The sequence below is a fragment of the Bacillus rossius genome, chromosome 1 (assembly GCF_032445375.1).
Source record: "Bacillus rossius redtenbacheri isolate Brsri chromosome 1, Brsri_v3, whole genome shotgun sequence".
Classification (NCBI taxonomy): domain Eukaryota; kingdom Metazoa; phylum Arthropoda; class Insecta; order Phasmatodea; family Bacillidae; genus Bacillus; species Bacillus rossius.
In genome coordinates this window covers 236,899,700-236,927,449 of record NC_086330.1, presented here as the reverse complement: position 1 = coordinate 236,927,449, position 27,750 = coordinate 236,899,700, and the positions used below count along the sequence as shown (strand labels likewise).

The 27,750-nt window shown below is 35.1% G+C and overlaps 1 protein-coding gene across 6 annotated transcripts in view; it reads right to left on the bottom strand.

Moving 5' to 3' along the window:
* The window catches only part of LOC134527383 (putative ATP-dependent RNA helicase TDRD12), a 393,271-nt gene that overhangs the window by 290,508 nt on the left and 75,013 nt on the right, over positions 1–27,750 (bottom strand). For all 6 annotated transcript variants that reach the window (XM_063360027.1, XM_063360029.1, XM_063360028.1 and 3 more), the window contains one exon: positions 6,352–6,545. In XM_063360027.1, the coding sequence (XP_063216097.1) occupies positions 6,352–6,545 (194 nt within the window). The remainder of the gene's footprint in view (positions 1–6,351; positions 6,546–27,750) is intronic.

The window sequence follows — 27,750 nt, the reverse complement described above, 5'->3', positions numbered from 1 at the left end:
AAATTGGGTCACACTGAACAAAGATAAAACTAAGGTTATATCCTTTATTGAGGAAATATCATCCAGTTGTGTTTGATTACAAATAAGAAAATTCTTTAATCTCCTAATCTTTGTTTATAAAAGATCTTGGTGTTATTCTAGATTCTAAATTATACTTTAACAAACATGTTGATTATCTATATTCTACTTCCCGCAGAACTTTTAGCCCTTATTAAATTCATTCCTTTTTATGCTTTTACGCAACTAATTCTGACTCAATTACCTTCCTATATTTGGCACTAATTAGATCTAAACTGGAATACTCTTCTACTATCTGGAATGGCATTAAGACAACTCAAAATGGAAAATATTCAAAACAAGATGATCCAACTAATTATGGTAAGAACTTCCCTTCACCCAACTTAATTCCCCTGGCAGACAGCAGGGCTTATTTCGACACTATCTTTGTACATAATTACTATATTTCTAAGATTAACTGTATATTATATCTCCATGAGAATTCACCAATTTAATTCTTGCTTACTTTCAACGTTATGTACTCTTTATGCTAATTATGATATCATCTACAGACTTATTACAAACTACAATAATTATAGGAATTCCAATAATGTATAAATGAATTAACATCTATAACAATATCATGTAATCACATTAAAATTTTTCTATCAAAATCCTTTTGTAAGAATTTTCTCTATGATCTAAGATCTTGTACCAGAATTCTATGCCTTTTGCAATTTATTTTGTGTCCTGTTTATATTGTAACAACCCAGATTACAGCCTTCCTCATGCAATCCAGTAATAATCTTTTGTTATAAATTTTTTTTGTCATATTTCAGGTTAGATTTAAATTTTTTCCTTTTTCAAAGTTATTGTGAAAATAATTCTGTGGATTTATTGTTTTTATTTTCAAAATTCGCAAGTTCATTATTCTCGTAATTTTTTGCTGGCTTCTTTGTGTGGGAAGGCATGCTGACGTGATTTTCCTTCATTTTTTCCACGACCGAGGCTTTGTTTCACACGCTAGGCGTGTGAGTCACGGTCACGGGAGTGCGATAAAGATACAGAATCGCTGCGGCGTGGAACACAAGTAAGCATTTCGTGGAAGCCTCTGTTGCCATGTGCCGTGATTGGCTGAAAATTACGTGAGTGAGCCCAGGACACTGCCCGCACGAAGGAAAGGAAGGCTGTAAGATCAGTCATTGTCCGAGCACCAGGCCGAGCGGTCGTTATTCGGGCGATGGCTCAGTTTTTATCTTTTCTTAATGTATATTTCAATTCTTTTTTGTGTTCTGTTTGTTCTGTCGATATTTTGATTTTAATTAAATAAAAGAAAAGATAAATAAATCGAACATTGAGTATAAATTCCGTCTTTCTTCTTGGCCTGTAACCTGTATGTTCCACTCATCACCTAATTTGACCTAGCCGGAGGTGATGGGTGGTGACAGTATGTTTATATTTATATGTTTATATGTTTCTAATTTAATATGTTGCTGTTAATACATTAATGTACATATTAATTTTTATTACTTTTATGTCTGTTATTTATGTTGTATTGTATTGTCCGTCTCGATCGCTTAAGTGTACTGTTCATTCACCTTACGTGCGTTGGCCAGGTGTGGCTGCACCTACCTGCTGTGGTTTCCACCACAGGTAGTGCTGTCCACTCTTGGTGCTGGTGTGGGAGGGTGTTTAGTGATCTTACAGTGACCATTTATATGTGTATGTATTTTGTTTTGTATTTGTCTTGTCTGTCGTGCACACCGCTAAAGCTATTGGTGGGCAGGTGACAAATAAAAATTAAATAAAAAATAAAATCAATATTGACCATTAATATTACATATGAATTAAAAATTCACCATCAACGTCAAGTTCATTTTTATTTTAAAAAATAATTAAGATACTTTGTAGTTGTAATAAGAATTTAGTCACGTAAAAATAAGATAGCCAAAACCCTAAAGGAGTTAGTTTAAAATTAAAGAACATTTTTACTTTTTTAATAACTTACATTAATGATGAGTGCTGTACCATGCTTCACAATAATGATGAAAAAAAGTATTGTGTCTAAAGAGCTTCAGTAGCTTTTAAACTATTACATTAAACACAATGCATTAAGACAATAACAAACTTGCTAAAAATTATTATATTTCTGCTTGGTTTAGTTAAAAATTATATATTCTTTTAAGAGACTCTGAATATTGCATACAAAATTGAATCGGTCATTTGAGAAACGTCATGAGTCCATTTTTATGGAAAATGAGTTATGGCTAACAAAGTAAACAGAATGCGAAGGTCTAGCATTCCAGCAAGAAACGGCATGAGTCCATGATATATCCCCGGTGCTAGGCGCAGTAGAATTTTTTAGTGAATTGAGAAACGTCACGAGTCCTGGACTTGTGACGTTTCTCCTCTGAAAACCAATAGGCAAAATAATGTGTTTGTCTTTCCGATCACAAGATATCAGCAGTAGAATAGAGAGAAACAAAATCAGTATTATGAAAGTGATAGTGTGGGTATGTCGACCAGAAAAAGGAAGAAAGGTGTTATTAATAAGTGTTTGTACAAAAGTGAAGTGATCAAAAAGGCATGGTTTAAGGGTGTCGAATACACAAACCGCAAAGGTGATATAGTTACAGAAAGAGATATAGGTGTAAACTGTGGGTAAGTACACAGTATTTTTTCGATTAGGCCATTATGGTAAGGTGATCACTCGTAAAAAAAATGCAACCTTAGATGTTCATTGATTTGAAATACAAATACCAGTTTTTAGTTACGCATACATGTTGTATATAGCAAACTGAAGGATACATTGGCTGAAAGAGAATGAAAAAAATGGTCATTTTACCATGAATAGCAGAATACATGAAAGTGTTTTATAATGACTGCACCCATGGTAGTAACCTCCATTGCCACTGGCCATCCACCCCAATCTTGCCTGAGCATTAACTCGGAAAATAAAGCAATGATGAAAACATCCATTACACACTCTACACCACTCCCCCTAAAAATATACTAATTCATCCATTCTGAAAACTTACATCATACTACCCAGCCAAATCTCCTACTACCTACCCTGAAAACATTCCTCATACTACACACTTTGACAAAATTACTCATACTACTCACCATGAAAATATTCTCATACGACTAATTCTAAAAATATTGTTTTATCTTACTACCCAGTTTGAATACATTCTTCATACTACCATTCTAAAAACAAATGTCGTACTACCGACTCTAAAAACATTTGTCACACTAACCACTCTGGAAAATGGACTACCCACTCTGAAAACATGCATTCCATATTGAAAAATGTAAACATACAGATAATACTACCTTGAAGTTTCTAGCCAACATCATGTGTGTAGGTAGAGATTTTATATTTGCATTGTGTGTGGGAAGACTTATTTCAAATAATTAAGTAATTACAGTGTTTCTTTGCTTTTTTCAGGTGCAAGAAGCAATGCTTTTCTAAAATAACTGAAGATGAGAAATTTGAAATATTTACACACTTTTATGATTCTTTCGACACTAAGGACAGCCAGGATATTTACCTACAGAGCTGCATAGAGGCCCAGAATATACAGAGGCATCATCCATGAAATGAAACGCCTAAATCAAGGTCAAAAGTTTTTTCATATTTTGTAACAGTTAATGGAAAGCGTGAAAATGTTTGTAAGAAGGCTTTTATTGCACTGCATGCAACTACTGAGCACCGTGTGAGACGCCTTTCATCGTTGAAAGTGGAAGGAAAGTCGCCCAACGATAAACGTGGCAAACAACCAAAAGGAAATGCTATTCCTGAAGCTGAGTGTGATAAAATTAAAACACACATAGAATCATTCCCAGTAAAGATATCTAATGATTCCAGTAAGACAATCCAGTACTTGGATGGTTGACTAGATGTTAAAAAGATGTACGAAATGTTTCACAAGAAACATCCAGATAGTAAAGTGAAGTACAAATTTTATCTTCGTTACTTTAAAGAAAACTATGAACTACATTTTGGTAGACCTCAAGTAGATACTTGTTCCCAATGTGAAGAGCTGAGTACCAAATTGAATAGTTGTTGCCTCAATGACAATGTTGGTAAACAAACGGCGTGCCAAAAAGTTCTACACTACAATATCAGAAGTGGAGCAGGAGTGTCGAGAACAAGATGTGTTCGGTATCTGTTTTGATTTTATGCAAAACTTGCCGCTTCCACACTTACCTGTCCAAGAAGTTTTTTACTACCGGCAACTATGGGTAAATGTATTTTGTATCCATAATCTAAAGGATGGTACTGCAATGTGTTATGTATACCACGAAGGTATCGCCAAGAAGGGGCCCAATGAAGTGTGCAGCATGTTGTATGACTACATCCTCAATAATGTTCATAAAAGTGTGCGTAAGCTGTTCGTCTTTTCCGATGGATGTGCCGGGCAAAATCGAAACCATACAATGATGTGATTTTGGGCAACACTTTCTGGAAAGGGACAATTTGATCTTATCAGGCATTACTTCCCTGTTCGAGGCCACTCATATCTTCCATGTGACAGGGACTTTGGTGTCATCAAGCGCAAAATCAGGCATTCCGACAGGATTTACTCACCACAGGAGTATAGTGATCTAATTTTGCAGGCTAGTAAGAGTGGTAGACTTTCAGTACATATGCTTACAACTGATTCAGTTCTGAATTTCAAAGACTGATGGCCTGAGTATTATAAGAAGATGCCTCTCTCGACTGATTCGTTAGGTAAAGGAGTGCTCAATAAAGTATCCCTAGCTATTTCAGAATATAACATGGTTGAGTTTCAGTCTTCAAATCCTGGCCAAGTGGTTTGCTATAACTTTATTAATGGACTAGTAAAATACACATTTTGTTTGTTAAAGCCACACCATAAAACTGTTCCCTCTCTTCCTATTGTAAAATGGTATTTGGACAAAGTCAAAAATCCAATCCACATCAAGAAGCTTGAAGATATCACAAAACTCATCAAATACATCCCCAGACCTGCCAACATTCAAATTTAAAAAATCATGAGGTCCTCGATAAAAATTTTCAGGCCCATAAATACAGGTTATATATAAAAAACAACCAATGAGAATCTTTAAATTTAAGTGACATACCTGTACATATGTTACATGGTCTCTGCTTCAAAATTTATTTCAACAAATTATAGGTTGCAGATTTAAATTTAGTTGAACATAATTTAGCGCTCTCGTGTAGTGATCATGCAGGGCCGCAACTAAAAAAGATGATGTAAAATAACATTCTGCTCGTGTAACACTATTATCACTGTTTACAGCAAAATTAATTTTTTTATTGGAAGCAATACACTTCACGTGTTAGTTGCGTTTTTTTTGTAGCGTCATGTTTCACAATGTCTCCTCTTCCACTATGCGAGATGGAAAAATCAGCACGGCACACGCTACAAAACACAAAATTGCTTCCTTTACGTGACTCGAGTATTGATGGAAACTCGTTACTGTAAGCTTTCGTAAAACTTGTTTTGTAACTTTTACAAACAAAATCTTGGGGCCCCGAAAAATCGTGAGGCAACACTATTTTGGCGTGAGGGCGTGAGATGGACCTTAAAATCGTGAGCCTCACACCAAAATCGTGAGAGTTGGCAGGTCTGCATCCCTAATGAACATTCAGGTTTTTATCAAGAAATTTTGGAATGGCCAACAGCAACAGGAGCAACAGACCATGCGTGAAATGATAAACTTACAAGCTAAAACAAGAGAACTAAAAATGACTCCGCATGTATTTCAACAGGAAAACATGGAAACATATTTTTCATGTTAAAATAATGTCAGTATAATAATACAAGGTTTTTTACATCTTAAAATGATGTCCGTATAATAATACAAGACCTTTTTTATGTTTATGTAATTAAAGTTAGTATTTTCAGGGTGTAATGTCATCCAAAACATTATTTCAGCTTCATTATTAGATATTCATTTGAGAAACGTCATCAGTCCATTAACTTTATTTATTCTTAAATAAATATATATTACGTTTTTTAGGGAAGTTACGGTATTAAAACACAGCTAATACATTTATTCAACTTAAAAAGCAAGCTGTATATTTTTAATATGAGTCTTTAAGAAACTAGAAGGTTTTTCTTGATTATCTCAATACTAGTTTTTTGGACTCATGACGTTTCTCAAATGACCTATTCAATTATTATCTTTACAATTTCATTTTTTCATGGATGAGCATAAATATAAAATTTGGTGTTTAAAGTTTTGAAACATATCCAAACAATTTGTATAAGTATGACTGTACCTACCAAATTAATGACTTAACAAAAAAAAACCTTTTTCATAATAATTTATGCCACAAAAATATTTTCTACAACTTACTTTTCCAGACACTGCAACATCTTTTTGCATAGCCATTACTGCAGAGCAAAACTGATAAGCTCTTGCAGTCTGTGCCATCCTGCAAATACAGCTCTCCATAAATCTTGTTCCCAGACACATTAATGGGAACAAAATATGTGTAAATAACCGTATCCAGGAGTTGAGACACATATGCCAAAGCTTCCTCAGGCCACCTGCAACACAGTGCATATAAAACTATGTTACAAGCAACCAAGCAGGAAAAGAAAAGATATATATGTACATATTAACATTAAACCAACATTGTGACACAATTAAACCCTTTTCAACCCAGATGAATCACCAATCAGTATACCTCAAAATGAGCAAAATGGTGCACTGGTAAAATATTGCTAATGTTGCAGTAGTATTTCAGTTCACTGCAACGCTCTTCTTTTCCTTTGTCTGAAGGCAGACAAACCGTTAGACACCCTAAGTGTTGAAGGTTGCCTAACTCCTCGGCAAGCTTGTGCAGCTCTTGTCATTTGATCAAAAGCAGTCACATGACTGGGACGGGAGTGGGAAGTAACCACGTGACAGGTCACATGTCTTGAAAATAGCTAAGCAGTGTATCTTTCTGCCCGCCGTCTGAACTGTTCTCAAAAGAAGGAGAGGGGCGGGCTGGACAGTATATATAGGCCTGCTCGGGCGAACCACAGGCAGAGCAGGACCAGCTCTCAAGATGACTTTGTGCCGCCCTGTTCGTCATCTGATACTACAATGCTGCCTGACCACGCGCTGCGTGAAGAAATTGGACTTAGCCTCTGTACCAGGTAAGAAGTTGATCACTTACATTCTTCACTTTGGACTTAGCCCGATCGAGGAGGATGAAGCAATGCCAGCCATAAAGGTCTTAGTGCAGCTGTGGAGCAACATAACCTAACAGCCCAGTGGTTAAGGTAATTCGCCCAATGAGTTAGAACTCGCGAAGCGAGTTTAACTCAAACTCGCTCATCAGAATTGGGTAACACTGGATGCACCTGATGTTTGAAAAGTCTCGCTGGCAACATAACACAGGATTTTTGGTCGCTGGGCGAGTGAAGAAAGTGTTTTGGGCACAAAGTACATAAATAAACACAAGGGGACATACACAGCGTTTGTGGCGGACTGTGGCGGAGCAGACTGAGGCAGGCAGGCTGAGGCTGAATTACCTGACCAAGACTACAAACCAACAATGACTAGTGAATGTTACTCGGAGAGAATGGCTGGTTGTTAAAATAGAGCATCAAGAAAAAGTTTGCTCCCTGGAGGTAACAATGTTAGACTTAGATGTGTTTGGAACGAGTGTACCAAGTGCAGATTCCGACGCATCATCGACGAGTTCCGAGAGATTGTGCAGGGCCAGTATTTCGCCTAAGTGCCCTAGTCATCGCTGGGACTTACTCTAGTGCTTCCTGCTTCCCATCAGCGCCATCGAAATCCTAATTGAGTGCTGCAGCAGAGTGGGAGAGTGCTTCTTGGCTCTGGACTGAACGCCATCTGCTGGAGTAGGAGGCGAGTGTGTTCCTGGATAATGCTCTGCTTTGCAAGGTTTTAATTTTCTTTAATATAAAGGAGTAGCTGTGATCATCATTAGGCATTAATGTTATTTATATATTGTCATTTTTATTTTAAAACAGTAACACAAGGAAGATTTTTGTGTCTCGTGTTTAATGTTATTAGTTTTATAGTTAAGTTGTTGAGTTATTTAACACTGTTAATGTGAAATTACTACACAAATATTGTAATAATTTTTTTTTGACGTGACGTCTAATAAATCGATGAACGCCGGCTACATGCACGAAAAAGTGTCCCGTAACGCACATTGTCCCACTACGATGTGTCCCATTATGCTCATTGTACGCTTGCGCCACATCTATCTCTCTTCCACTGGATTGGAACAACAATCGATTTGACTTTTCAATCATGTTTTTGTCGTTTGAATTATTAATATTATGTAATTTAATGATCGTCCACCGATTTTTAGCACAATCTGTACGGTTATTTACAAGTAATGTTGAATTTTCAAATACGTTTTTGCACGAACAATGGAGTTTTACAGTTAAACATAATAATTCAAATTACGCCCGGGATCATTTGCACAGTGTTTTAAAAAAATATTGTAACACAATATAAATAATTTTGGTGTATTTGGGATGCGTATTCGTTATAAAATCGTATTATAAAAACAAAATAATATTATTCCCCTGCGGTGCTGCCATCTACGGTGACGGACGCGAACCGAACGAATCGCGCTATCTAGCCACTTCTGCGGAAACCAGGTACTCGTTAATACATATTTTCCTTTGTTTATCGCGAAGAGCATTATTATTAATGAATTATAAATAAAATGTTGTGCCCGGAGCCACAATTGCATATCATTTTGAGCACTGGAAGACATAAAAACTTAAATATTCTCGACGAATTTTAATCTCGGCCCCAGCGCACCATGAGCGTCTGGGTTGGAGATTAAAGCCTAAATTCTTTCTTAAACTTACTAATACTTATTTTATTAACTGGAAGGGCATTTTTATTAAATATTACGTTTAATTTCACGATGAACAAACTTTGTCGTTAAATGTGTAATTGCGAAAAAACGTAAAACATTCTCAACAAACTTGAAGTTAAATAGCAAACATGTATAAAAGTTATAGTTAAAATATCTCTTTGTTAAAGTAATAAACATATTTGAATTAATGAGTGCAAATAGAAGTAAATTTATCAATTAAATTGTAGATTTCATTTCACTCCTTCTTTGTATCCATACAAAATAGTGATATGTAATTCAATAAAAATGATTCAATTTTATTCATAAAAGTATGCAATCATTTGATCAATGTTTTGTTATGACGTCATGTTAAACTATCGTCCGTAAACCGACTTAACAGACAACCAATTTTTTTGGTTTTCAAGCAGGGTTGGCTTATTTAAACCACAATGGTTTAAACCAAGAGTTTTTTTTATAAAAAAACCAAATGGTTTTTTAAATAATGTATTATTAAATAGAATATCGTAATATTTTTAATGTAAGGTGTATTTCCACTCTAATAACAACACCCCATACCTCATCATCCTTAATTTATGATTCCTACTTTGAGTATTTAACTGAAAAATTTGCAAATATTCATGATGGTATTTTTATAACAGGTGACTAATATTCCCAGCATGGACTGGGTCAACAAGCTTACTTGTAATATTTCTCAAACAACTGTGAAAAGCAAAGCTCAAGCTTTAATTAATATCATTTCTAGAGCAGGTCTCTCTCAATATAACTTTGTTCAACCCTCAAAAAATCTTTTTTGGACCTATGCTTCAATAACGTGCAATTTTTCTCTGTGCATAAGCCACTGATACTCTAGTCAAAGAAGATGTGTTTCATACATCCTTACTTATCAACATCAAACTTGATATTGTAAGCTATGCAAATTCAACTAATTCTTCTTATAGAAATTATAAAAAGGATAATTATCTAGGTCTTCAAAATGCTATCCAGGATCACAACTGATCAGATTTTTACGAACTCAAAAATATAATTTTCATGGTTCCATTACCTGATCTAATTAATTATTATTACATAAATTATTATATACCATTATCCATGAATAATTATTCCAACAAATATCTTCAAAGGTACTCAAAAGAACTGATTACCACTTTAAAATCTAAAAATCACTTTTACAAATTATAGAAACGAAACTTGGAACAAACATATTATGCCCTATTTTCTCAAAAAACATAAAGCGGCCAAATCACTTATTACCAAAGACAAAAAATGTTGGCTCAAAATGTAAACAATAAAATTAAACATAACCCAAAAAAAATTTTGGCATTATGATAAAATAATAAAAAATAACTACAACCAACAGTTATCTCTTAATATTAACATTATGGTCACTAACAACCTATTATGTATAGCCAATTGCTTTGCCAACTACTTTTCTAGTGTTTATATTCAATTTAATATAAATCCTATATAATCAACTCATTTGACATATAATTTTTCTATTCCTCTCTTTAATATCAGCGAGAGTCTAATATTGTTGATAATCAAATCCCTAAAAACATCTATATCTACAGGTACTGATTGTATACCGAATTGTATTATTAAAGGTTGTGCAAACCTGTTTGTGCCTCATATACAGCTTATTTATAATTTTAGTACACAAAACTGTGCTTACCCCAATAATGGGAAAACTGATAAAATGATTCAATACACAAAAAAGGCAGAAAACCTGATGTACCGAACTATAGGCCCATATGTCTCTTAAATGGTTTTTCCAAAGTAGTACATATTTGATAAAATCAATTTCAAGAATCTTAGCTTCAATTTAAAAAATAACCTTTCTGATAACCAACATGGTTTCCGTAATGGAAAATCAACTACAACCAATCTTCTTCCCTTTTTAAAATCCAATTTTCGCAGAAGTAATAACAAGAGGTCAAGTTGAAGCTTTTTATTTTGACCTTGCTAAAGCATTTGATACAATTAAACATACTAAATTACTTGAAAAATTATCTAAGGTTGGATAAACTGATACACATGTAAATTGTTTTGGAACTGACTTATTATGTTTCAATAAATAATTCTAATTCTGACATACTTGCAGAAATTTCGGGTGTCCCAGAAAGGGGTACATTATAGCCTTTACTATTTAAAAATTTTATTGATGATATTGTAAAGGTACTTAAAAATTCTCAAGGTCTTTTGTTTGCTGATGATTTAAAAATTTATAGAATACCATCATTATCCTGCCAGGATTGTGTTTTATTCCAAAATGACATAAATGCTACTGCTACTTGGTGCGAACTGAATCTAATCAACATTAATTATGGCAAAACTACTATTAAAATATTCACCACAAAATTTCATCCCATTATTTTTAATTATGAAATAAATCACACTCTTACCTAGTCCAAATTGGTCAAAGCCTTGGGTATCATGCTTGATTTCAAATTACTTTCTTCATTACCACATTGATTACATTACAGCCAATGCCAATGGAACACTTGCTTTGATAAAAAAAAAACCTATTTTGCTTCTAATAATAACTCAATATTATGTCTTTATATTTCCATGGTAAGATCCAAATTAGAATATAACTACGTTATTTGGAACAACTTAATACAGGAAAATGGTAGTTTCACATTGCAAAAATTACAGTAGTCAGTTTTATTATAATTCCTTGTGTTTTTCGGGGTGCCGAACCTGAATCTGGAGTTACCCAACAAAATTTCTAAGTGGGTTTTGAGATATTCGCAAAAACCAGAAAAATGTTTGCAATTTTTTTTTGTTTTTCGCTTATAGTTTTAACAAAATATGTGGTAACGAAAAACTCACTCGTATTATTTTTAAGGAGACTAAATGTGCCACAATTTGAGTTCAATTGCAGCTCTTTACATCCTATAGTTCTCTAGATATAGCACTTCAAATATTGGTAATAATTTCCAAAACGTGAAATTTTAAAGTTTCTGTAAAATTTTGAGCCAAATTTCGGGAAACATTATGATTCTACAAGGAAAATTGTCAGGGGTGAAGGTGTAGCAAATCCATTTGACTTTAACTCTAGCACAAAATGATGCATGTAAACCCAATAATTGACTCATAATTTGCAAAAAATAAAAAATAAAAATGAGAAAACTGGATTTTGAATGATTTGATCTAAACCAGTTCCCCGACTTAAAAACTTCCCATTTTTTTTTACTAACTAAGCTAAATTCGTGTTTCATAAGTAATATTATAATTGAAGTAAAAATATTAATGATTCTTTACATATCTATGTAAAAAAATATGACCTAGTCTTTATTACTCGCCAGAGATGTGTAACATCTAACCTTAGTAATGAGCAAATACACTAATAATACGAAACTCAGACAAAAATTGAATGTAAAATTCTTTCAAATAGTGCCAAGCATGATAAATATATGCAAATTGTGTTTTCAACCACATTTCTGGACATTGTTTCTACACGCTGCTATGATTCGCTGCAGAAGCAGATACGTCGACTATTAATTATTTAATTAGTAGACCAAATGTTAAACTATATAATGGAATAGCTCCAACAAAAGCAAATAAGACTAGAAAAAATTCTAAACCCTGGCTTTCGACCTGATTTTCGATAAGGAATTTTATTATAATACTGTTAATCTTATTAAATTTCGTTAAACAGTTAATTATATAAAGTTTCACTTAGTCTTTCTGAACTTTGGTTTCCGCCATCCGCCACAGATGGCAGCTCTGTGTTTACACATTTCCGTTCCATTCATTAAATTACTCCACTACCATTTTCTGTATACCAAGAACTAAGATGTTACATATCGAAAACTTTGGTTAACAAGGTTTTGTTCAGCCGCACTTGGGTACAGAAGGACCCTGCATTTCAGAAGGCCCTGGCTGTGGTTCTACCTCTGGAACATCTGTGAGAAAGAGTTGCCGAAAAAGTTTCAGATGTTTAAATTTGAAGGGCTGATTGTAGGTGAAACTAGTACACAATTAAGTTTTCCTTGAACATGTGGCTAATGTTCATCTAGATCTTCTTCCTCTACGATGCACATTGCTGCAAGATGCTTTGTATGACTCACACATGTCAGAGCAGTACAGCCCGGCCTTCTTGCACTTGCACATTGCCGTTGCACACCCGTTATTGTACCTGCTTATCAGGCGCAGGGGGCTGGTTGGAAGTAATAGGCTGTAGACCGTGGCTTGTACACCTCCACCCAAACTCTTCTGGCTCCCCCCATGAAACTGACTGGCCCATCCAGAGCTGCACTTGCACATAAACGCACAGAACATGTTGGTGTGCTTCAGCTCTGTTCGGGGGGAGAGTGGCCATATTTGAAGTGGATTTATAAGCTGCAGACTTATAGCATTTGCACCGCAGCTCACGTAGGGGCACTTGCTTATTTCCACCGTACAAGGCAGATGTAAATATCTCACCAGCTGTGAAGATGGTCTTGACATCAATGTCTTTGTCATTTTTTTAAGGACAGCAATGGAAGGCTAAGGTCCGGGTTTTTGTCCAAAGTTTTCAAGTTTTTTTTCCTTTCCTTGGTTAAACAAGGTGGATGTAGTACCATATCTGCTTACAGCGTGCAAGAAAAGGATATTTTGAGACAGCATTTCATTCAATGATATGTTTTGATGAAATCACATAGAAAGGGCTCCCCTCTCCATGGTTTGAGGGCCTTGTTTGGAGCTGACAGGACTCTCAACAGTACAAGGAGATCAACATTCTCCCCCTACAACTGCCACTGTGTTGTGATCTGAAGACAGGATCCAATTTGGGCCTCGTTTAGTTCCACCCTTAACAATAAAATCACGTGACATGGTTCAGTCGTTGTTCTTGAGAGACCCCTGGCAACATGTCTTCAGTAAAGACCACTTCAACGGCATGCTTTTTTGCTGCCCTCCTTGAGTGCTCCACAAGTATGGTGCTGGTAGATGATACACAGTATCCATCAAATACAATGGCAGACACTGAGGTGTAGTGGCAAAATATGTAATTGATATATGTGTCACAGATGTTGGAGAATGTTTGACCAGTTCGCTACACCACACAGTGCAGCTGGAAGACTCTATCAATCACATGTACTGTTTCCACGGCTACTGTAGTGTCTGGCACAAGAGTCTAAACACTTGTACTGATATATATGAATTATTCCATTTCTGGAAAAGGTAGGTGTTGCTCCAACCAAGCCACATTTTGCAAGCATCTTTGTTGTCTCACTTAACTCTTTCCTCCCTAGCATCTACGTGCTGTGTTCAGAAGATCCAAAATTCACACCACAATGAGTTTCAACTGCTTCAGTAATTTGTGACATGGATGTTAGTCCTTGTGTCCATTTGATTGCCACACAGGCACTTAATTCCGCCTCCCGTGGACAATCAACTGTCCTCTCCTCCCACCCCTTCCCAACCCTTTTCCTGGCATATAAACAAAATAATGAGTTGAAGGATCCTTTAGCGGATTGACCTTAACATTTTTCCTTTTTGTACTATTCCTTATACACCTATAAAAATACCTTAAAACAATTAATACCTTAATACCTTAACTTCTTATTATAATAAATTATCATATATTTTAATATAATATATAATATTTCTCTATAAACCTAAAAAATTGGGCAAAATAAATATCTATATTTTTAGAGAAATTGTTTGGATCAAATCATCCAAAATCCAAATTTCTCAAAAAATTTTTTTTTTGCAATTTATGAGTAAACCATTGGGTCTACATGCGTCGCTCTGTGTTGGAATTTAAGTTAAATAGAGACGCTACAAATTTACTTCTTAAGATTTTTCTCTTAGGATCAGTATGTTTCCCAATATTTTACTCAAAATTTGACACAAAACTTAAAATTTCACAATATCTGAAGTGCTGTATCTCGAGAACTATAGGACGTAAAGAGCTACATTTGAGCTCAAATTGTGGCACATTTAGTCTTCTTTAAAAATTATAAGAGTGAGTTTTTCGTTACCACATACACTGTTGAAACTATGTATAAGGATAAACCAAAAAAATTTTGTTTTGTTTTTTTTGCAAATATTTTAAAATGCACGAGTAAATGTTGTTGGACAGCTCCAGATTCGGATTCAGCACCCCAAAAAAAACATACAGAATGTTAATAAAACAGACTACTGGATTTCTTGCAATGAGAGGCCTTTTTGACACAGTTTGCCTGGGTTATTGTTATTAAGAATTCCAACAGTGTCAAAACTGACAAATTACAAACCAAATTACATATTAGATGAAAAATTTTAAAGTGACTGCTTAAAACACCAGTAAGATTGCAATTATGTTTTTGAAAATATTGGCATGAAGGTTCCTATTTTCAATAGTCGTAATCATTGTTTATTATGTACTATTAATACAAAAGAATGACAATTTATACAGATTAGTAAGTAATTTCAACAGAATAAGTAGTATTTTTCCAATAGTAGAAAAATAATTTAGTGGCTGCTCCTTACAAGCATATTTTAATATAATAATTAAATTGATGATATTTCTTCTTAATGGCAGTCCAATAGTTTATTAATCATCTTATTTTTTATACTTATATAAACCTTGTAATTATTGCATTTTATTGTAGTGCTTCATGTCTATTGTTGTTATTTATTAATTTACCTATTCTTTCAAATATCCCCATTAGGTATTACCTTATATTATATGTCAATTTCTAGTCTTAATTTTTTTTTATTTACTGTGTATTTGTTTTATATATTAGTATTTGTTTTTGTATCTGTTTGTATCTACGTATGGTGTCTACCACCTAGGCCCTTCTATGTTGGTAGACATGTAATAATTTAAATAAATAAATAAAATGTATAAATAAACAGTTTATCATTAATGTTTCCTGTGATTAACAGAAACAAAAAAATTATATACTAATCAAGGTTTTATCATTTGAATTATATGAATAAGTTGTAAATTATACCCAGCAAAAAACTCCTCTAAAATTAAATAAATTAGTGAATTGTAGTCAAAGTGTAAGAAAAAGGAGGAAATAAATTTATTATTTAAAGAAAATTCCTATTCTGTGGGAAATCCCCGAGTGTACTGTAAATCTCTATTCTGTGGGAAACACCCATTCTATGGAGCATTATCCTCCTGTGGGGAAATACCCTTTCTGTGGTTAAGTCCCAGTCAGATGTGCAGATTTGCTGGACTTCAGTTCTTTGATTATAAACTTTTCTGATTCAACATGAGTGTGTAACAACCCAGATTACAGCCTTCCTCATGCAATCCAGTAATGATAATTTGTTATAAATTTTTGTCATCTTTCAGGTTAGATTTAAAGTTTTTCCTTTTTCAAAGTTTCAAAGTTATTGTAAACATATTTCTCCGGGTTTATTGTTTATATTTTCAAAATTCATCAGTTTATTTTTGAAGTAATATTTTGCTGGCTTCTTTGTATGGGAAGGCATGCTGACATAATTCTCCTTCGTTTTTCCACGACCGAGGCTCTGTTTCACTGTTCACGGTCACGGGAGTGCGAGAAAGATACAAAATCGCTGCGTCGTGGGAACAGAAGTAAGTATTTCGTGGGAGCTTCTGTTGCTATGCGCCGTGATTGGCTGAAAATTACGTCAGCGAGCCCAGGACACTGCCCGCACGAAGGAAAGGAAGGCTGTAAAGTTAGTCATTGTCTGAGCACCGTGCCGAGAGGTTGTGGTCGGGCTATGGCTCGCATCATTTAACAATGTAATATTGAACTACGTACAACTTAACGGCTACGGTCCGAGCGACGCCTAACAACTTTTTTTTTTCTCTTCGGACATTTTAATAAATTAGAAATTTTTGACCGTAGTCGTAGGCAAAGCTCACAGCGAGGCGACAAAGTGTTTTGTCCAGCCGTCGCTGCCCGGAACTTACCCGGGAAATATAATGTAATTAGTAATAAGTCTACGTGTTTTTTCTCCTTTCTGGAGGTACAGTTTAAAATTTTTTTGTGTGCTCTGTTATACGGAATATGGTGTGATTTTATCATGAATAAAAGAAACAGGTAATCCATCGAACATTGAGCAGTAATTTCTTCGTGATCTGCTTCTAACCTGTATGTTCCACTCATAACCTAATTAGAGCTAGCCGGAGGTGGTGAGTGGTGACAAGTGGTAGAAAGTAAGATGTTGTATGGCTTTCATTTGTACATGCTGAGAACCAAAATAACTACAGCAGAATCCCTCCCGAACGACCCCCCTCTGGAACGACCATTCCGTAAGAACGACCAGTTTTCGAGGAACTGTGAAAAAATTCGAAAAAAAATGAGTAAAATCTGATGAAAAACAAGTGCGCTACACACTATGTACGGCGCTGCGCGTCACGTTTTTCTTGATGAACGCTGTACTGTTGGCAGGTGCACGCATGGCTAAAAATAGATACCACCCCTCCAGAGTCCAGACTGGCCACCCTAGCAATAACGGTAAACAGTGGTGCGCATGCGCATTTCTGTTGCCGTCTCGATCCCGTGTCTTTGTCTTGTGGCTTGTTAGTGTGATCTTGCTCGCTGGTGGATACGCTTCTTTTGCTTGTTGATTCGGATATTTCTTGGTTTTTATTATTGTTGACGACTTATTACGCTTTGTTTCTTGGACGCCGATTTGGTTAGTGGTTTGATTTTGTGAATTTTGTATATTGTTGACGACACACGCATTTGTTTTTGGATTTTGATTTGGTAAAATGATTGGCTTGATTCTATGAACGATCGTTGATGACACACGCAGTTTTACACGGATTTTGATTTTTTTTTTGGGATTTTCGTTTCGCATTTGTGAAAATGAGTGCCAAGCGAAATACACTTTCGCTAATGAAAAAATATGAGATCATCCAGCAAGTGGATAAGAAAACAATTTCCAAGACTAAGATAGCGCAGCAATACAACATTCCGAAGTCTACTCTCTTCACGATTCTCAAACAGAGAGAAGAAATTGTGAATGCAGTACAGAAGCAAGGCCGCAATGTGCAACTGAAAAATTTGAGGGGCGCGACGTACGAAAACTCGGCCGCTCTATATTTCAAACCACCCAGTTACGTACCATGTAAAATAGCTTTTTGGCCCGACCCTTATATATAACAACCTCAGCTGTCACACTTTTAAAACCCAGGGAAAATACTCTGACGTCCGCTTCCCTTCTCACGTCGGTTGGTTATTATGTCCGCCGCCCGTTAGCTCGCCTGGCGCCGAGAGACGTGTCCGGCGCGGCGGGACGAATGGTGACGCCGAAAGAGAGGGAAGGGGGGGGGGGATAAATGGATAAAAAATAAACTACCCACGTTACATAACGTTAGCACGATGTTATTTTTTAGCTGCCCAAATAAAGGACGGTTCTTTCTGTGAAACGGCCGGGGGGGGGGGGGGGGGGGTTGGGTGGGGGAGGGGGGGGGGGGGGGTAAATTGGCCAAAAATTGCCCAAATTCTCTGGAACGACCCTTCCGTAAGTACGACCGTTTTTACGGGAACCGTGAGGGGTCGTTCCAGCGGGATTCTACTGTACGTAATGTAATTTAAAAAAAAGCCTGGTTCAAACAAAAAAAACTTCTTTCAATTTAAAAAAAACTATATTTTTTTAACCCTTATTTTAAGTCTTACGAAGAGTACTGATATTCTTAAAGATATTAAAGTCTATTGCAGTGGAGAAATTTGCGGTGTAATATTCAAGTCGATACCAAAGTTGTTTCCTTTTTATAAATTGATGTTGATGAGTAATGTGGTATTTTCTGTTATTTATTTATAGTTGTGTTATGGGAACGTGTTGCTATGCTGCGGGAAGACTTTGCATATAAGCGAGACAATATGTTGGCGATTGATCATTTCTTGTGAATTACTGATGTTACCATTCATTCTGAATAAATGCAATTCATACAACACAGTTTTTGAGTTTGCTCATTTTCAACCCCTTTATTACCTCTCTCGGGGAGCAACACTTACATTTGGACTTCAGTCCAATTCCCAGGCAATCCATTATGAGTTTCATGTTTTTCCTGTGGTCTGTCTCTTTCTAGTTGCAAAACAATGCCACACACAAATTTATAACAGTCGACTGTGCCTGGCTAAGACAAAGATCCGTTACTGTTGCGTACAAGTTACCAGCTAACACTTTAAAACTTTATTGGGAACTGAAAAATTGTTATTAAGTTTCAAATTATTGCCCTCAATGATTTGCCTGGGAATTATGATATTCTTAAAAAAAAATGACACAGTTCCATCAAAAAGTTAATCTCACCATGGCAGCTTTTCACTCGGACACAGCAAAATTTACAATGTCACTCGACTTAAAAGAAATTATGCTTACATCCCGCGGTAGCCTTTTTTTTAACTTGCGGTGCATATCAGACTGTTATTGTTCTTGGGGGACGACAATTGCCCACAAAAGCAGGTTGAAAACAGACCACAGATGTGAAATTGTCCACTTTGCTAAATTCAAATATTATATTTCGGTGAGTTGCCACACGACACAGCTTGCTGCTACAAGGTACCGTGCAACCACTATCAACAACCTGGCTACACACACTAGTAGGAAGGAAGGCAGCCAGCCAATATGACAAAAGCTTACAAACTTCTATCAATAAAGGCACAAGTTACAACATTAACAAATACTCTAAAAACATATGTCACTGGACTTTCCCTTCTTGGTCTCACATTGGTTTCTTCCGTGAGACTATCTGTAATTAATCATTCTCACACTACTGTTGTTATTATATCATTCAAATATTCTAGAACCATCACATTATCCAGGTTTTGAAAAATAAGGGTAATATAGCAAATCTTATATCTAAAAATGAATGTTTGTATGTGTGTTCATCTTCTATGCATTCACGCATCTTTCATCCGATTGAGCTGAAACTTTGCATACTTGACTTTCGAAACACAAGGAAGATCACTGTCAAACCAACCCTTAAAGCAAAATTTAATTATTTTTGATGAAATTTAATCATTTTTTTGGTGAAGCATTATTCGTCTCTATTACGATGGACTTTTACACTGTTGATGCCTTCTGCATATCCATGGCAACGGGCATAGCAAGGTTTGATTTTTTTTATTCGAGGCGTGGCAGTGGCATACCCACGAGGAGGGGCGTGCATAATGAGCTGTGCGAGTGTGTTCTGCCTGCAGACTGCCGTTGCAAAGCACAGGTACATCATATAGTAAAGCACAAGTACGTGAATACTTTGGCCAAACCAGCCGAACATAGGAAAAAAATGACTTTTAAGGGCTTTTATAAAAATACATAATCAAATCATTTTAAATGCATAAAGAAATCAATAACAATAACCTGCAGATGGTAAATTTGTTTAGCGTGATTTTAAAAATGTCTACATATAACAGGTCTCAAAGTAGTTTATCTCCCCTAAAATAGTGATAAAGGTGACTTTCTAGTTTCCAAACATGAACAGAAATTGACAATTTGCAAAAGAGTCTTACAAAAACTAAAATATGAACATAAATAATCAACAAAATAATTTTCTTTAGAGAAATATTGACAAATTTATGCAAATAATAATATAAACACTAACAAATAAGTGTATAGGAAGACGTGAATAAACAAGATCTGAAAGATCATTTACTTTTTTTTTTTTCATGCTGTATTTTTCTTTGATGAGATAATTATAATTTAGATATTACATTGTTTCAAACAATTAAAATCAAATTTAAATTAAAATAAACAAGAGAAAACTAAAGACCTAAAGATACTAAATATTTAAAAAAAAAAACAAGAAGTTTCATTAGAAGAATAAAATGTGTCTGAATAAAATGGTTTCATAGCAACTTTCTACTCTAACGATTCTTAAAGGTACTGTTTGACTGTTTCCATTGTTTCTTTAAACAACACTGACTGATACTCAAAATTCCAGATGGATAAATGATAATAATTCCAACACAATACAGTTGTTATTTTAATTTCTAATCTTTTAGAAAAAATATCATAAATAATTTTTTTCTTTTTTTTTTAATGGAGAGCTGAATATTGTCTATAGCATTTTTTTTTTCAACTTCTTTGTTTCTTACATTATGCACAGCCTCAAACATAACTTGTGCTACTCCTGTTTATTCCACGTTCTCCTAAGCAACAGCCTTTTTTAATCTCATACTTGCCTCTTCAAACAATTTGTCTGCAGTGCTTTCTCCTTCCTATTTTCTAAAACACTTAAGCTTCCCTTCAGAAGCTGCAATTTATGCTCGTTCTTTCATTAAGTTCCTCGTCTTTATTTCCACAGAAGCTCTTTCTTCTTCAGCGTCCAATTTTTTTTCACCTTACTCATTACACTTGAGTGAATTGAGTATCAAAAATCAAGCAATTTTTAAAATAAAGCATTATTAAAATGAAGCATTAAAAACTATAATATAACCCCCTTTAAAAGCAAAATCAGGTCTATAACTACAAGAGAGAACAATTTCACGTTTCTATAATAGCACAGCAATTACAAAAAACCACTATCAGATAAGAAATGACATCAGTTTGGATAGTAGGTACGTGGTTATGGTCTGTGCTTGCCATTTGTTGCCAAATGGATGATTTATTGAAGATAATTACTATGCCCGGCAGATATCTTGGCGTCTGAGCTCCCTAGTCCTGTCTGGAGGGGAGGGGAGGGCGAAGAGGAAGCGATACACTATTGTCAAGGTCAGCCGCCAGGTTTGTACTAGCAGAACAGAATACATTCGGCGCGTGACTTTCTACACTACGTAAGTCTGTATCCACGTCCGTGGGGGTCCCAGGGCGGTAAGGCCTTTTGGCTAAGAGCGCTGGGTTACCAAACCAAAAGTGAGAAATCCTATGAATTGTACTTCTATTACATAAGTGTAACATTGTGTAATTTGCAGTGGTTGTGCTCGAATATTTGTACTCATCTGTCAGGAAAAGTAACAAACTATTATCTAAACCTGCAACGTTTTACTTTGTCCCATTAAATATACTTACGGTGTCTGCTAATTATTATGCTAACCAAAATTAATTGAAATGTTAACTCAGTAACTAGCGAAAACCAGACACGATTTATTTTGGAAAACTAGGTCACTTAGTATGTAAAATAAATTTAAAACTATGCTTCTCAATTCATTGTGTTCTCAAAGTTATTTTTAAAAAAACGTCTTACAAGAAAAAGCAAACGACCAAAACATTACGCAATTGTAGCTTTCCGCGCAAAAGTTATCTCACAGTTGATGACGCAGGAGCCAGTCTAGCCCTTATCGTTCTCCGGTTTCCGTACCTAAAACGTTCCATTTAGCGCTGGATGTACATTTAAGTAAACATGGAGCTTGTTATGTTATATTTGCTGCTTTAACTTCATGTCAGTCGTTTAGGAAACACCTGACTACCAACGTTAATGGCATTTAAAAAATGCTGGTGTATGTGTGGCTTTATATTTTAATGCACTTATAATCGATTATTTATTATAAATGTAAATACAATTTGCATTGTACTTCCACTTTAGAATGCATATTATAACCTTCAAAACCTCATAAATATGAAGTTCTCTTTCCATGATAATTGATTGTATTAGGTGACGAAAAACAAAATTAAGTTAAAATTAATATCTATTATTACTATTCTTATTACTTTCTCTAGGTACTCCCGTTTTCCCCGTTCTGTCATTTTGTCAATGCTTCATACTCATCATTTCTCCACAATAGGCTATCAAGACCTTACTTGTTAATAGCCGCCCAACTCACACACGCCCTAACTGCCCAAATATTTTACTCCACTATACACTACGTAACAGTAACGTAGTAAAGATATATTTCCATTGTTTATTAAATACTTAAAATACCTGTTTTTTCTGGCGTAGTCTGTGGGTCATGTGGTCGTTCTTTGCTGACTTTACGAATCCTGACTATGGACCGTTCACTCACACCCGTGTACTTCGCTGTTCTTGCGTCTGTCTCTGTAAAGGCTCGAGCAGACATTTATTTTTCGCTTCTTCATCACAAAACTGCATCACGGTTTTTATTATTTCCCGCACTCCGCTATGTATCACTTTACCGCGCCTCTGCGAGCTGCCACCTTCGCCTTCCATTTTCGGGTATACACTGAAGGGCGATATTTTCCTAACAGCCACTACACGGCTCTCGGCTACGTGTCGCCTGCTTACCCCCTCTTCTTTCTCCGGTCCCGCTGTCCCCGCACCCCCGCGCTGAGACACGCCAAGATAACTGCCGGGCATAGTAACTATACAAATATTTTTAAAAATTTATTTTAAGTTAATGTAGTACATATGTAGCATTTCTTAACTAGCAAAAAATTACAAAAAAGACTTCCATCACAATTTAGTGACCAAAAGTGACTTTTAAAAATTAAGCGACTTTTAGTGGAAAAAAGTGACCAACTCTGAGGCCTGGTCATTTGTAAATGCAGCAATCATACTTCAAACACACACCCCCCCACCCGCCCCACAAAAAAAATAAAAAAAATGCATTAACTTCAATTTAGATATTCGAAAAAGATGCATGAGGTGTGGTACTTTGCAACACCGCAAATTAGTACAAGATGGGAAAAATAAGATACTGCATTTGTATGCTATTTTCTGGTTTATTTCTTCACATTGTCAGCTTAAGAGCTAAATACTTTTTTATTTATTTTGTTTTCAAAAAAATGTTAAATTGCATGCACCCACCCCTTGAAGTAACACACTAACTGATTCCAGGAAAACCAAGCACTAATCAAAACAGTGCTACTCAAATAAGTTTATGTATTTCCATAAGGAGTATATTAATCAAAACAATTTGTTTCCAACCCAACAAAGGAGGTTTGATGGCTATTGTTTTAATTAAGACACTGCTATCACTAAAATCAAATTACAGTAATAATTAAAAATAAATATTTTTAAAGTTCATTGATATAAACATTTTAATAACAATTTGGGAATAAACATCCTAAAAAAAGCTCAAAGGCAGCATTGTTTACAAAAATAAGCCCTGGGCATAACATATCCTTGCTAAGTAGGCATTAACAAAATTTCTGAGTTACAAATAATTATGTTATTAATATAGAAACACTATTTAATGTCTTTAAAGATTATGTAAACTTTTATCATAATTCCCAACTCTGTTGTTTACTAAATGCATGTCTGCCATGAAGAGCAAACAACATGACTTGCACTAGCGCATCCTGGTAGGCTCAAGGTAAACTAGCCCTGAAAGCTTCTGGCTTCACTCATCAGAGATACTGCTGACTTACCAAACGGGGTCAGATAAACATTAGCAAAACCCTCAGGCGTTGAAGATAAATCTGTGTATTATAAAAAAAAAATTAATTAGGATCAAGTAAATGGGGTTATAAAGAAAACTAATATCTATTAAAGGGAGGGTAAGCTCTCATGCTTTGATTTGTCATTTTATTAATTTTTTGCTTCGTATTTTATTTTACACAATTGCTGTTTCCATTGTACTTGCACAGAAATAAAAAATTCAAAATTCACATACACAAAAAAGTGTGTGTTACATTCCAAGTTGACCTGGCAAAACAACCCAACATAGTAACAAATTACTTCCAAACTTGATGTTTGTATGCAAAAACTTTTAAGATTATTTTTAAGTAGCATCTTTTAACCAAAGTTATTTATTTGGAAACGTTTTTATTTTGAAAAACAAAAGAGTTTTTAAACTTCTTTGTTTATTGTTTTCAAAAATAAAAATTCTCAATTTACACATGTTACCAATCACAGTTCAGTTCTCTGATCAAAGTTTGTTGATTGGAAAAGTTTTTATCATTTCTAAGAAAGTATTAAGAATTGTCGATTACTTTCTGATAAAACCATTTTACAATACATACCAATCGCAGTTCACGTTGAAGTTCATGTCGCATGATATATAAGAATTTAAGGCCCTTAGTTAACTAGGTACGTTCACCCGCTCAATTATCCCGGGGGAGGGGGGGACAACGGGCACCCTGAGCCGATGCCGAGCCTGAGGTCAAATTTCTAATTAAATAGAGTCAGAAAAAAAAAGGTTGAAACTCAGCCTGGCCCTGACCAGCAGGAGTTAAAATGTAATTTAGTAAGTTCTCACCATAATTTATTCAGTTGCTGATGGCATGACCGTACACAGCGACAATCCAGCGACAAATGGCTTGCACCGTGTAGTTACCTTCCTTTACAAAGTTAGAAACAAAGGGAGGCAACCCCGTGGTCACCCTGACAAGTCAGAAAACAGAACCAGATATCTAACCATGTATGGAAGGCGTGTTGCTGGAAATTGTCATCTGCAAGTCTGGAAATTCACGTCACACCACATCATGGTTAGTCCTGATTGGGAGGTAGAGAAGCGAACCATCTGGGCTATTGGTGCGCAGTAATGAGCCTACATGATGGGTTTTCCAGCAAAGCATTTCTTAGATACAAAAAAAAATTACTTCAGGGTGTCAAGAGTGTCCCATTGCTGTCTTCCTTTCTTTTTAAACCTTCTGGAACTTTTTAGTTTGTCCAAACACAAGTGACACAAGTGTTAACAACCCAAAACAAAGCCATAGAAAAATAAAATAATTTAAAAAATACTTCAAACTGTATGTAAAACCTGACCAAAATTAATAATGATTAATTAATATTTATTTCAGCACAATCAAAATACATTAAATGCCTATGCATAATAAAAAAAATAATTACAAATTAATTATGAACAAAGAAAATATTATGCAAATTAGTTAGAATATTATTAGCAGAGGGCAGAAGTTATGCTATGTCATAAGTGGTACTTTCAATCATGCCCCAATTAACTGGCGTCACTACTTCAATACCAGGCAAATCAAACAGCGTTAATTTGAGAGGCAGTTTTAAGGACAATAGATCACTTTCTCTACTTTGTTTTCAATAGACAGAATGGCTAAATCAGAGAGCTGAGCTTGACTCATAGTGGATCCGAGATAACTGTTGATTTATTTTAGTTTTGAAACACTCCTCTCATATGACGTTAACAAGCGTCAGATTTAGAATCTGAAAGTTCATATTCAACAACCTACTCTCAAAACTTAAAGGAGACCATTCCAATCTTCTATTGAAAATTGGGCAGCTTGTATGGATATTCTCTAAAGGACACAAACTTCAGATAGTTAATCGTAGTTTAAAATTAAGTTTAAGTTCACCTTCACTCACCAGAAGTTAATTTTTTGCATTTCCATACAAACAGCTTAACATTAATAGTAACATTTTAAAACAAAAAAATTGTTAAAAAATTTTGAATTCAGCAAAAAAAAAAAAAAAAAGAACTAGACAGGTTAAACTGAGCCTTAAGGAAACATTGTGTGTGTGCATGTATTTTGACTGCTAACACAAAATCGTTCATACAATTTACTGTTTATGTGTCTTCCAGTCGGGGGATGGACAATTTTACATTGCCCAGGTGGAAAAAATTGTGTTGTACACAAATATCTTTCAATAACATACATTCAAAAGAGTAATTTCTAAAGCTTCACATGGAATGACATTACTTCATTTTTATAAATACAGTACAGCCCCAATTACACTATGCAACATTTAAAAAATTTTTTAACAATGTTTTGAGACTACAAGGTGATTTGAGAAGTATTTTTTATGCTGACACCAAATATGATTTTACTTTTCCTGTATCACTTCAAGATGTCTGGCGTGAGCTGAAACTTCTCTTCCTCGATTGCCTTCCTTCAGCAGTGCAATCTCTTTTAAGTAGTACGCCATCATCTTTACATCCCACATTCCCTGGTATCTCTTTTCCATGTCCTTAATGTCCTGGTGAAAACGTTCTCCTTGTTCTTCACTGACGTCGCCAAAATTCGCAGGGAAAAATTAATATGTGAATGTAAGAAGTGAAGTTTCACACTTATGTTACATCCTAATTTCATGAAATCCTCCAACATTTCTTTAACCATTCTTTTGTAATGTAGATTTTTTTTTATCTAAAAAGTTGGCTACAACTTCTTTAAAATAAGCCCAGGCCTTTTTTTCTACAGAATTCACTGTATTTTTGAACATACTGTCTTTCATTAATTTTCTGTTCTGCGGTCCCACAAAGACCCCTTCTTTCAGTTTAGCATAAGATATTTTCGGAAAATTCGTTACCAAATACTGGAAGCAGTCACCTTCTTTTGAAAGTGCTTTAGTGAACTGCTTCATTAATCCGAGTTTAATGTGAAGTTTAATGTGCCTTGCTTTGTTGAACAAGTGGTACATTTATTATGTTCTGTGAACCGGGTTGTATGGTTTTTCTTTTGGGCCAGCCTCTCTGCTTCCAGTGTTTTCTCTGGCTCTGCTGTCCCATTCACAAATAAAACACAGAATTTTTGTGAGCCAGATTGTAGACCAAGTAGCATACCAACAACTTTTAAATCATAGCAAATTGTCCAAGAATGTTTTTCATAGTTTACGAATTTTAGCAGAACTTTGAGATTTTCACATGTTTCCTTGAAATTCGCTGAATACGCAATGGGTAATTAACCGAAGTTCCATTAAGTAAAATTACACCTTTGAGACTACTTTTGGACGATTCAATAAATAACCTCCACTCACTTGGATTGTAAGTGAAGTTAAAGAAATTCAATAAACCCTCAAATTCACAACAATAAACTTGAGAGTCTTCTTCTTTAAACAATTTTATTAATTCTTTCTCTCGAGTCTTATGACAAGAGAACAAAACTCCAAGTAGTAGGCGATGTTTTGCTTTCAATCTTGATCCAAGCAACTGAGCAGCATCCTTTGTCAGATTTAAGTCACGAGTTAAATTGTTAAGTTGATTTTGAATGAATAATTTTGGCACAGAATTTTCTTTGTACTTGTAATCATCAGCATTATCACATTCATTTTCTGAATTGCTCTCCTGTAGTACATTTTCGAGAACGAGAGGTGGAACTGGAATAGGAAGAGATTCACAATGTATAACTGGTTGTATGGCTGAAGGAATGTTCGGATACTGCATTTCCTTCTTAGTTTTTGCATTATGACC